This window comes from Tiliqua scincoides, chromosome 2 (genome assembly GCF_035046505.1).
Source record: "Tiliqua scincoides isolate rTilSci1 chromosome 2, rTilSci1.hap2, whole genome shotgun sequence".
NCBI lineage: Eukaryota > Metazoa > Chordata > Lepidosauria > Squamata > Scincidae > Tiliqua > Tiliqua scincoides.
The window spans coordinates 220,960,980-220,973,402 of NC_089822.1; the positions used below are offsets into that span (position 1 = coordinate 220,960,980).

The window sequence follows — 12,423 nt, forward strand, 5'->3', positions numbered from 1 at the left end:
ATGTAGTATGTCTGGGCAAAGCGAGAACTGGAGAGGAAAGGTTTCTAAATGCCTTTTTTCTTCAGTGGAGTAAGAGATCATCATTGATTAAAACTTCCAGATGCTCAATACTAAATCTCACCCCTTTTTTCCATGCTTCATATTACATTCTTTAATTAGCTGTATCCTTTCTTCTGTCCTTCTACTTTAAATTAAAAGTCAAAACACTACTTTACTAAATCAATTTTAGAATCTATTACCACAGACATATTCCCAGTCTGCTCTTTTGAAGGATGAATTGCTTGTGGTATTTTTCATTCAGGTCTACCGTGCTGTTCTGTTCATGCAAAACAAGGATCAAAGGAGAAGAAATACCTTCTCATACCTCTGATGTTGCGCAGTCTGCTGGGAAGTCCTAGCAAATATTTGGCAGTAGAAATTTCATAAAATGGGAACTGGTACACCATCTTCCTCCCACTGATATTGCAGGTGAATTACAACTGGGAAGTTGTAATTCACCTGCATATCATTGGGGAGTGGGGAGGAAGATGGTAGGGGAGAATGTAGCCAAAGATGATCATGAATTGCTCTGATGGGGGGGGGGGGCTTTATAAAAAAATAAAACTTGGAACTGACTAAGCTATCTTCCCCCAGATTTTGAGCTTCCATTTTCTTCTTGAAATTGCCTTTTTATATATCAGCCAGTTGGGAAATGTAGGTGAACATGTTGTGAAGAATAGCACTGAGGTCTGTTCATGCATTCAGTCAACTAGACACTTGATGGCCACAAGTCTGTAACCCTGCACGGATGCCCCCATCCCATACCTCCATTTTTCACAGTGCTAACTTGGCAAAGAGACACTTTTTAAAGTGGTACTTTCCATACATGTAGCCAGGGGAGAGACCTATCCCTGTTCACCCCAGCACATAATGACTCTATTAATAGCTGTTTGCTAGTTTTTTTCTGCCTCTTTTTGGAGGAGATCTTTAGGGACAGGAAACCATTTATTTTGCCATGTAAAATGCTTTTTAATTGAAAAACAGGATAAAAATATTCTTAATATGGGAGATTGCTCTATTTGTTAAATACAATAGTAATTGTTCTTCCATACTGTCATTGCAGACATTTTGCTTTGAAGCTCCTTATACCATCACAAGAGCTCGTTTGTTCTCCAGATAGACTTGAATGGCAAGGCCAGATGTTCAGCTTCAGTGACACTTGCATTATTTACAGTCTTGTGAAGCTGGGAGATCACTTCCCACAAACATTTGTCCCTTTCAGCATTGGGCCACCAACTTAGTCATCTGAAAGCTGCATTAAATGCCTACTTCTGAAAAGAGAGGTTTAATTTGCTTTTACATGTTTTTGTATTGATTAGTATCCATTGTGTTTGATCAAAAGTTACTGCAGGGTTTGCTTTTCCAGATGGAGCTCAAGCTCAGTTCTATTAGTGTGAGGTCATGCTTCCAGATATTGCCTTCTCTAATAATAGAGAGCCAAAATATCTGTTTTGGGTTACCATCACAAACTGTGTGATACTGTCCACTACTCTTGCATTTGGACAAAGAGTGATGTGTGTGATGATTTTTACAGTTAGATTTGGAATATGGCATGCCCAATTGGAGTGCTGATGTCTTGTAGATGGTTGGATTTTCAGGGAATGAGGACAGTTAGGTATTCCTTAAGCCCTTGATGAGAGATTAGTCAACCAGGATCATTTACTGCCTAATAAATTTGTGGAGGGCGTGCTTGGTTTGCTAGCCTTCAAATAGCTGGTATACCTGATGGGTGAAGACTAAGAAGCATAAATTATGCAACAGCAAAGTCCAAGACACCCCTCTTCCTGTTTGACACTATTGCACATCTGCAACTGCCTGCCTTCATGGCTCTGTGAAAACAGGCCTGCTCTTTATAACAGAATTACAGCTTTAGGGATGGGAAAAAACCCTGTAATTACTACACACTCAGCCAGGGAGCTGAGCTTGCTCCTAAATGAAACACCAAGTTTTCAAATGGGCTACCCTAGAGAGTGGCTCAGTAAATTGAATTAAGTGTCTGTCTTGCTCGGCACTGTTAATCTGGGCTAGATTCTCCTGGGGTATGTTGTTGAGAGGACGGCCCCTTCTCTTGCATTAATGGTAGGCCTGTACTGGGGTTTATTTGGTGCTCCTCAGCAGACGGTAACATATCATGTTTCCTTTTTTAATACCCTGCCCCAGTTCTAAATTTTGTGTATACTTAAAGAAAACTGGAAGGGTGCCTGTGTTCAGGGTACCATTGTCTCTGCAGAGCATCTAGTAAAAGGGGGTGAGGGAAGAACAGCTCTTGCAGAAATGCAGCCAAGTTTGCTCACCAGAATCAGCAACCCATCTGTTAGCAGTGGAGGCGAAGTGATAGGAGAGAAGCTTCCCAAAATAATCATGTTCTCTCCAGCAGAAATAAAAACACTGTGGATGTTGTTTCCTGAATATAATTTTGTCCTCCAAATGCAGAATGACAAGCACAAATGAGCTTAAGGCAAACCTTGCAAATATTATAGTGTCTGCTGCCTTCCGGAGGCATTGTCTGGTTCCTGGAAACAGCAGTATGGGGTGACTGTACAGTTGTAATAGCTGCCAGTTTTCTTAATAACCACTGATCTGACCCTGGCAGTGGGAGTGAAAGAAATGGAGCTGGTGCTGAAATTACATTAAGATACCACATGATATGTCAAGAAGTTAGTCAGATTAGAGAGCCTGGCTAATAGATTGATCTTGTTCAGGTCCATTAGCAGCTTGGTGCATGGTGGGAAGCTTCTGGATGCTGGGGGGGATGGTAAGAAAATTATTTGAGTGTTCAGTCATGAAAAAAGAACTTGGGAGTAATTGATAAAGACTATAAAGAATGAGGCTTTTTAAAGACTTTGTGCCAATTTAGTTTTTTCTTTGACCCTTGTTGACACCAAATTTTATGCTTTTCTTGTACATGCATGGTTTCCATTCCTGCAATTTCATGCTGGGATGTTTGATTTTAATAATGTTTAATTTGTGTACCCAAACACTGTTCAGTATGTTTTGTGTAGTGAGGTGGTGGTAGGGAACCTTTAGCTAGATTGTGAAGCAGGATTATGAAGTGGCCATGTCCTTAAAGGATTTGCTTTTGCCACTCCCTTAAAAGGGCCTTAGCAAACTTTGGCTCTGTGCCGTTGAGCTTCCCACAACCAAGATCCAATTAGTAGACATACAGAACAGTGACTCTCCCATGGTGGCAGCACTGTTTTTAAACACTTTTCTAAGAGATGCCTGGCAGTCTCTTATCTTCTGTTTTAAAGGATTCAGCTAATTTGTTTTTGTCCACCTTCAGCAACTTGTGAATTCTAACAGTTTCATTCTTAAATTTTCACATTTTTGTGTTTATCCCTCTGTAGTGCTGTTCTGCCAAATCCCAATCCACTGGGCCTCGTGCCCGCTTAAGGCTGTTCAGTCCCCCTTGTGCAACTCACCAGTGCAGTAAGCGAAAGTCAGAGTCCAGTTCTAGTCCACAGATGCCAAGTAAACCAGTCCAATCAATTAGAGTTGCCAAATCAGAGTCCAGAGCCATTAAGCCAAGTTACAGTCCAAGGTCAGGTTCCAGGTAGGTCAGTCAAATCTGTAGGGTATCTAAGTCCAAAGCCAAAGTCCAGTCAGATTCCAAATTCAATAAGCCAAGTCAGTCTCCTCTCCAACCTGCACTCCTTCAAAACCCACCAACCCTTTCTGCCTCAGGTGCTCCTTATATCCCTGAGGGCCCTATTGCCTTCCAGTGGCTGCAGCTGTGCAGCACACTCTGCTGGATGCCCAGGCCTTACCCTTAAAGGGGCCACTGCTGACACCACATCTACCTCCTCACCAGTTCTTCCAGATTCCAATACAAGCGCTTTCATATTTTTATATTTATAATTATTTTAACTGTTCTGATGATTTGGTAGTTGTACATGGTTTTTGGCTAGGAGAAAGTATAGAAATTTCTGTCTTGTGGAGGTGAGTGGATACAGTGGCAAAAGTTCATTCAGAAAGGTGCGAAGGCACCAATGGAGGAGGAAAGGGCAATAATGAGTGTAGCCGAATACCATTTGGCCTTCCCAGTTGTACAAAATGCTTGTGTTAAAATGAGGTGCATGAAGGAGCCGGATTTGAAATGGAAATGGTGACAGTTTATTGCACCACTATCTCCTTACAGCAGTACCAGCCACAAATTGTGTGAAGAACTGCTAATGTGAACACAGCCTTCACAAACTTTGTGGTGGGCAAGGCCCAGCTGAATCAAGTCTGCAGAGCTCAAGTGATATAGTGAGGTGCTTAGCACCCTTAGACAGTCTTGTGTTCTTTTAATCCTTGGGCCAAGAGGAGACCTTGGGTGAAAAACAATACTTGTCCTGTGCAATACCCCCATGCTGACAGCAAGGAGTTAGGTATACCTAACCTAACCTGAATTGACTCTGCAGTCTTCAGAGCTATCTTCGACACATGTGTGATTGAGCAGAAGACCACTTTGAGCATGTGCAAATGAAGACAAATGAGCTTTGAAATAAGCTCTATCAGGATATTCTTTTTCATATAACTTCATCAAAGCCTGATCATTTGCTTTGTTTACTGAGTGTCAAGCACCCCAGAAGAATTCTAAAGGAAATGAAGCTGTAGGAGCATTAGGATTAAACATAGGCAAGAAGTCTGATTCTCTAAATAATCCCACAGTGACTGTGTAAATAAATTGTGTTAAGGGGACTGACTCTATGCAATACCAGTGCACTTTGTAATTTACTTGGATATGTGTCTATTTTTGATTTAACTTTCAGAATATTCTTCAATCTATCTCAATATTGAGATCACTGACTGACAGTGACTCTCCATGAATTCAGGCAGGAATTTTGCTGTGGCCTATGTTGAGATGCCAAGGATTGAGCCTAGGACCTTCTATATGTGGAGCAGGGTTCTACTACTGATCTTTAGCCCTTTCTTTGAACATCAAACAAATAATGAGCCAGTAGTATTTTGAAAAACTTGCTTGAATAAATTTGGAATCCATTGTTATACGGATTATGTGTCATTGCAAGTAGTTAGGTCGTTTGATGATATTTCAGGTCTTTAGATCATGTACATGCAGATTCTAGGGCATGTTTTGCAAAGAATTGAGGTTTTCAGAAAATCCCGATCACCCAATTAAAGAGGTGGTCGGAGTTTGTTTGGCCTGGCCGGGACACGAGAGTCCAGCCCCTCCCCAAGGGGGAGGTGAAGGGGGCGGGATCTGGCAGCCATGGTGGACCTTGTAAAAGGGGACAAGACCCAGCCCTCTTCCTCCTTGTGCACGTGGGCACCATGGGAACAGAGTGGACCTGACCCCATCCAGCCACCTTAGGACCAGTGCAACTCCCAAGGAGGACTCCTGCGCTGGATCTCATGTGCAGCGTCTTTGATCTGTAAGGTGGGGATGGGGGTTTGGACAGGCTCTGCCCAAGGAAGGATCAGGTGCAGTCCAGGCACACCTTCCTGGGAGTAAGCCCTGGGGAGGGCAGAGGGTCTTGCTTTTCTGGGAGTAAGCCCCAGGGAGTGCGGGGGACTTGCTCCAAGCAGACATGCTTGGAGTGTGCGCTCAGTCCCTGGCCTGGTGGGCGGAGGGGGAAGGCAAGCCCAGGGCTCCCAGTGCGCTCCACGTGGGAGCAGGATCTGCATGGCAAGGAGCAGGCACCTGGCCGCACGTGGCTCAAGCTGCAGGACTGCTGCAGCTCCCTGCATGCGGCTGCAGGCCAGCATGGGGCTCCAGGAGGTGTCCCGCCGAGCCCGGATCCCTGCTGCATGCAGGATCACACACATGGGGAGTCGCCATGGGAGGCGGGCGCCAGCTCAGCACCTCCACATCACCCACTTTCATGCGAGTAAGCCCCAGAGACCATAATGGGGCTTGCCTCTGAGGAGCCAGGCAGAGGCTTAAATGCTGGGGCTGCAACCCCAACCACAATTTCCAGGGAGGAAGCCCCTTGGACTATAATGGGACTTGCTTCTGAGTAGGCATGCAGAGGCTTGGACCATAGAACTGCAGTCCTCGCCCCACTTTCCAGGGAGTAAGCCCTTTGCACTATAATGGGCCTTGCTTCTGAGGAGGCAGGCAGAGCCTTGGACTCTGGCTGCAATCCTAGACAAACTTTGCTGAGAGTAAGCCCCATAGTCTATAATGGGCCTTGCTTCCGGATCATAGGGCCGCAGTTCTCGCCCCACTTTCCAAGGAGTAAGCTCCTTGGGCTATAAGGGAGCTTGATTCTTGTCATACATTTGGGTCTCACTCCCAGGGTTTTGGGTGCTCAGAGTTGTTGGTTCTGAACCCTAGAGCCCTCAAAGATCTCTGTTCGGTAGTACTGCCACCACCCTGTAAGAGCCAGTGCCTCAGTCCGGGGAAACCGAGACCCTCTAGGCTTAACTATATCCCTTGTAGGCACTGAGCACTTCCTTTACTTAAAGTCTCAGTCCTCAAGTTTCTAGTCCACAATGAGGATTTTTGGTAGCTTGCTGAACGGCTAGGCAGGATTCTGAACCTTTGTCCCCAACAGACAATGAACCAACATGGTAAAAAGATTTTCTACTTTATTAAATACATAGGGTTACAAAAAGGTTACAAAGGCGGTAAATGCTAGAGGCATAAAAACTTCTAGGAAACATAAGCATAAAACAACAAAGCTAACTGGCTAACTCTATTAATCTCTGACTCTCACCTGTGTCAGCTTCTTTTGTAGATCCTCAGTTACCTAAGAGGCCACATGGTCCTGGTGGGGCAGGATGTGCTCCCACCACCTCTCTCACTAGAGACAAGGAACAAAAACCCTGAAGCTCGCCCTCTCAGCTCTTCTCCCCCCCCCCCAGATCTACAGCTGCATTCCATCCTTGATGGGCATCTTTCTGGCTGCCTAGGTGCTACATTATCACCTTCCATTGAATTGTAAATCCTGGCAGCTAGGACTGCAAGCCCCTTCTTTGTTACTAGGTTACTGTGGTTCAGGCTTTGCAATGCTACTAGGCCTAAACTGTACATATTCATGACTGTACATATTCATGACAATTCTGAACAGGCACACAGAGACTCGGTCATAGGGTTGCAGTCCTCGCCCACTTTATGGGGAGTAAGCCCCTGGGTGATAATGGGGGCTTGCTTCTGATGGGGCATGCAGAAGCTTGGAGCATAGGGCTCAGATCCTGGCTCCAGCTTCCAAGGAATAATTCCCAGGAGTATAAGGGGTCTTGTATCCGGGTAGACATAGCTGGACTTAAGGCTACAATCCTGTACACACTTTCCTGGGAGTGTATTCCATTGATTTTAATGGGACTTAATGATGAGTATACAGGCATAAAATGAGCTCCAATGAGTGCAAGCCAGTACAGATACACCAGCCCAACCACCTGCAACAATCTCCTTCCAGGCACCTGACCTCCTCCTTGTTAATACTTCATCCGTTTTGGAGGATATTTAGAGGCATATGGGGAGCCCCTGGCCATCTCGGATTGCTTACAGCATACACTCCATCTATGTGGGAGCCGCTTTGAAAGCTGCCTGTGCTCCACCTGGGCGAGAATGACCTTTTCAGGAGGTCTGGTCTGGCTCTGATGAGCAGAGCCTGTGAGGACATCAGCACCCTTATGCATTGGCTGCCTGGTACCGCCTTGGTCTGGTCGGACCTCTTGCAGCGTTGTGGATGGTGAAGGGCCTTCTGCTGCACTAAGATTGAAAGGATGCGCAGGAAAATCACCAAGGGCATTGGTGGCTTGGTGTCTCGCGCTGGTGGCAGCGTGGTAATGCATCTTGCAATTGTGTTGTCACTACCTTACCTGTACAAGGGCGATGTGTGTTCATTTGTCGGAGAAAGGCGCAGGCATCTTTCTTAAGGACCTGCAGGACGGCCTTAAGTCACTTCTGCCCCTGTTTGGGAGCGGGGGGGTCAAGCGCTAGGCTGACCCCTCCTTGTGGCAGGTGGTGCGGGTTAGGAGGCGTGAATGGGACTTTGGCATGCACCTTCAGGCGGCATAGGCAGGGCAGAACCCTATTTCAGTCCTCAGGGGCTTGGCGGCACGAGGACGTAGACGGGGCCCTGGCCGGGACCGCGAGGCACACCTCAGAGGCTCAGCGGCTCGAGGTGGTGCAGTCTGCGGTCCGGCTGCCTTCCCCTTAAGGGATAGACATGGATGAGACGCGCTGTCCCAGCAGCAGGGCGCAACTTTGAGTCGGGTGCATGCCCGCCTGGGGGCAGAGGTTTCTGGTACCGCCCAGAGGTCCCTCCCCGCACCACAGGGGCTTTTGCTGCCTCGGATGCTGCAGGTCTCAGCCTCTGCTTCTCTTGGTAACATGAAATAAAGTTTCCCTTTCTCCCATATCTGTTGTCTCGAGTGTTCATTGGACCGTGCAGAAACAAATTGTCTTAACTGCAGCCCAGTGGTGCTTTCTAACTTGAATGATTCTTCTGAGGTGATCACTGTCCAGGGTGCCAATTAGCCAACTAAGGAACTCCTGACTAGATCAAGCATCTATCTTTTCAGGGCCTGTTTGCCTGATCAGGTTTAAACAAGGGACAATAGAGCATTTATCTTTGGCACAAAACCTGAGCTATTTTTGTTGCCATTCCAGTTGTGCAAGATCTCATTCTCATCAAATGGGGTGGAGATAATGTAGAGATAACAGAAGTTGCACAAATGAGGAGGAATGGATTTCTGTATGTTCTAGTCCAGAAGGGATTGACAATGACTTTTAAACAGATGAAATTTCATTTGTAGAGAAGGTATAATCAAGTTAATGACATAACTGACAGGTGCAAAACCCTACTGCTTGTAAGAGTCCCAAATAGCCTCTTTACAGGTGTGATTGTGCTCAGTAAACAGTGTTGGTTAGTGTTGACACTAATGCTCCCCAGAATATATGCATCGTTGAGGAATATGATTTTCTGTGTATCAACTGAATTAGCTAATTGTTAAAGCTGTTTGCCTTCAGTTCCCTAAGACAATGACATGGAAAAGGTGTTTCAGTTTTCAGAGTACTAATTGATGCTTTTGAGAAGATTCTTATATATATCAACCTCATTTAGTCCCTGTGGATGACCACATGATGTAGAAAAGACCATTTATTTGATGGCCCACTTTGGAAGGTGGATTTACTTTAGCTTTTTAAAGCTTGATGGTGCTAATTTTGGTCAAGTCTTGACCTGACAAGTCTTGACCTGGATAAGCATCAGTTTCCAGAAAGGTAGAGAATGCAGTTAATTGCAGAAAATACAGAAATATTCTGTACCATCTTTAAAGACTTGTTGTAGCATAAGTACTGGTGGGCTGTATTCTACTTCTTACCTCTGGTGAACTGTAACTAGCAAAAACCTTTGCTGAAATAAATGTGTTAACTGTAAACACTATCAAAAGCATAGCATCTGGATATCTTCTGTGGTGTCAACTGATTTAAAAGGAATGGTATGGGAACCAGCAGAAGAAAAATGGTGCACTATGGATGTTCATGATCATTCACCTCCAGGCCTACCTCGGCACATGTCAACAGCTCCCATAGGGCCCCACCCCTCTACAGCAGTCACAGTCGCCTTGAAGTAGATTTTCCTAATTGAACTCTGAGGCTGTTGCAATTCCTGCAACAACTAGTGGGACTTTTCCATGAACCCTCTAATTGCCCCTGGGAATATCCTTATTGATGTGCAAGGTAGGAGGAAGACCAGATACTGGTCTCATATTTGGGGGGTGGGGAGGAATTGCATACCTTCAGCTGCTGTACCTGCCTGCCCTCTAAGCGTGGGGGGAGGGTGTGAGTTGGGGGGCACAACCAGTGGGGGATGCATGCACAGGAGTCCAAAATTTTTTGATGCCCTGGACTTTAGTGCCAACCATGGTTAGAGGCTTCAATGCATACTTGTTCATACACCAGGCACAGAAGTTCTGCTTACTGGGGTGAGGGGCAGGGGGCAGAGATTCCTTGGTGGCAGCACTGAGGTTTATAGAAATTCAAAAGGTTCATCTTACCCTTCCTCTTAGTTTTTAGACATTAAGTTTTATTTCAGATGTGTTATATTTAGGATTTTTTGTGATCAGCTTTTTTATTCTGTTTTATTGATTATCTGGTGATTGGTTTTTATATCTTGTAAGCCACTTTAGAGACCTGTTTGGGTTAAAGCAGAATGAAAATGCCTTAATAAATAAACTTAAGAAGTACTGCCTCTGAAAGTTCCAGCCCTGGCTCTCCTGACTGATAGCTATTGATAAACCTATCCATCATGAATTTGCCCGGTCTTTAAAAGCAAGAGCCACTTGCTAAAAGTCAAAAGGCCTTGTGTCCTTTCTTCTCTCAGATCAATGTTTGGAAACTCTATTCAATGAGAAATCTAGATATATATATTTTTTAAACACAAAGTAAACTAGTTCTTCCAAGAAGATGATATACTGTGTATGTCAGTACGAACTAGGTGTTGCCAAAGCAGCTTGCCTACTAGAAGGCAGATTATAGTGGAAAACTAGAGCTCTTTAATTGGTTGCCATTAAAAGTCATGCATTGTTTTGTTCTTGCAGGATTTGTGTTCAGGGCTGCCATCCGGGCAGATCTGCCATGATGAACAGAGGTTGAAGGTGATATTTGCAGATCTGGCCAGGCATAAGGATGATGCTCAGCAACGTAGCTGGGCCCTCTATGAAGATGAAAATGTCATTTGTTGTTACTTGGAGGAACTGCTTCGTATTCTGGTAATTTTGTAGAATCGGCAACAAACTATTGAAGCCCCCATGCCCCATTGAAGTTTCACAGTCCTCCCCCACACTTGGTAACACCAGATCAGATGACGTTGCATGTTCATGCATGTGTCTTAACTTAGATCCCAAAACTTCTGTTGTACTCCAGCTCTACTACCTTTTAAGTAACCAAAATGGTAATTATTGTGTTTCTGTCTAAATTGTCTTCTCTAAGACCTGGAAAAATACATAGGATAAGAATTGTAAAATGTGTTGTACCATTTTCCTAATGCACTCAGTGGTAAATAATTTCATCTTACATTTGGTTCAGTCTTATTTTTAATGTAATAAAGGCATGGTAGTTACTGTAGGACTCTTAGATGTAACATTTTTTTCATATGACATGGGCTTAGATGTACAGTTTTCTGAAACATGTTTTTCAGTAATCATTTATGGTAGTCATTGGTCTTTCAGTGGTTTAAGAAGCTCTTGAGGAGCTGCATATGTTCATTGTTAGGTATATTTCTAGAACATATGTTCCTATGGATAGAGTCTTGTTTTGATGTCTTTTGATGTTTGATGCGAATATCTTCTCAGTGCTATTGGATCATTAGTTTTAGGAAAAGAGAGGCTGAGATTTGGAATTTAAAGTTCACACTTAGTCTTTGTTACTATCGGAAAGAATTCCTCACTCCTGGCACTACAGAAAATAAACATTTCCATTTGTATTTCCAGTCAGATGCAGATCCTGAAGTTTGCAAGAAGATGTGCCGGAAGAACGAATTTGAATCGGTTTTGTCCCTTGTTGCATATTATCAGATGGTATGAGACCCAATTCCATGTTCTTTGAACTCAAGGAACTAAGTGTTGGAATACTCAGGTCTTATTAAGATTGTCCCAGGGAATAGTCTGAGGGTACCTGCTACCTTACTGTGGGTAAGCAAGTCTAGCTGTTGTCATTGCCTGGATGGAAACTGCCAGAGATCTCTATGTACGTGCCTTGAGTTCTGTGATGGAAGAAAAGTTGGATTCAAATAAAAAAATCCTAATAATTAGCATAACTTTTCACAAACGTTTGAATAATTTTTCTGGACAAGAGTGTGACAGAATTCTACCAGGAAGTTCTGATTCCCCAACCCCCAAATTCCTTTTCCTTTTGGTCTGTCTTGCTGGTGACACAAGCAGGCAACCAAGGACAGCAACATTCTACAGTGTGATCAAATTGACCAGAGGGGGGAGAGATGTGGGGACTATGAGCTTGTTGAGGTAAAACTAGAAAGGCATAAATAAATCCAAAGCAATCCACTGCTCCACCCCCAAAAAGTGTATTCTTTGAACATCGTAGCTCAGAAAAGGCTGCATGAAAACAATGCTTTTATCTGGGTCACAGGCACTTACTTGCATAGAAGAAATAAGGAATAAGCGTCAGCTAGCCTTTGAAGGGTAAAGCTAGCTGCCCTTCATAAAAAATACTTCACGGAGGAATAGCAGTAGCAGCTTTGCTGTCATCTAGAGGAAGGATTTCCGGGAATGCCTTGGGAGCAGAGACAGGCTGTTCCTGCTCTTCTTTTAATTGAGCCACATCTGTGCATTGGTAAACAGCTTTTGGTTGAAAATTAGGTTATGAAGAGACTTCCCTGGGACAAAGGAAGGAAATCAAGTATGCAGAGGAACATGTGGGAGTTGCCTTTGGTGCCTACAGAAATACTTCTCTGCTGCATTCTTTTCTGTAGC

The 12,423-nt window shown here is 44.3% G+C and overlaps 1 protein-coding gene across 6 annotated transcripts in view; it reads left to right on the top strand.

Moving 5' to 3' along the window:
* Positions 1-12,423, top strand: part of NCKIPSD (NCK interacting protein with SH3 domain) — a 100,498-nt gene that overhangs the window by 63,200 nt on the left and 24,875 nt on the right. For all 6 annotated transcript variants that reach the window (XR_010793907.1, XM_066617686.1, XM_066617687.1 and 3 more), the window contains exons 6-7: positions 10,534-10,704; positions 11,425-11,511. Coding sequence is in view for 5 of the 6 variants with exons in the window: in XM_066617686.1 (XP_066473783.1) it covers positions 10,534-10,704; positions 11,425-11,511 (258 nt within the window). In the remaining variant the exon portion in view is untranslated. The remainder of the gene's footprint in view (positions 1-10,533; positions 10,705-11,424; positions 11,512-12,423) is intronic.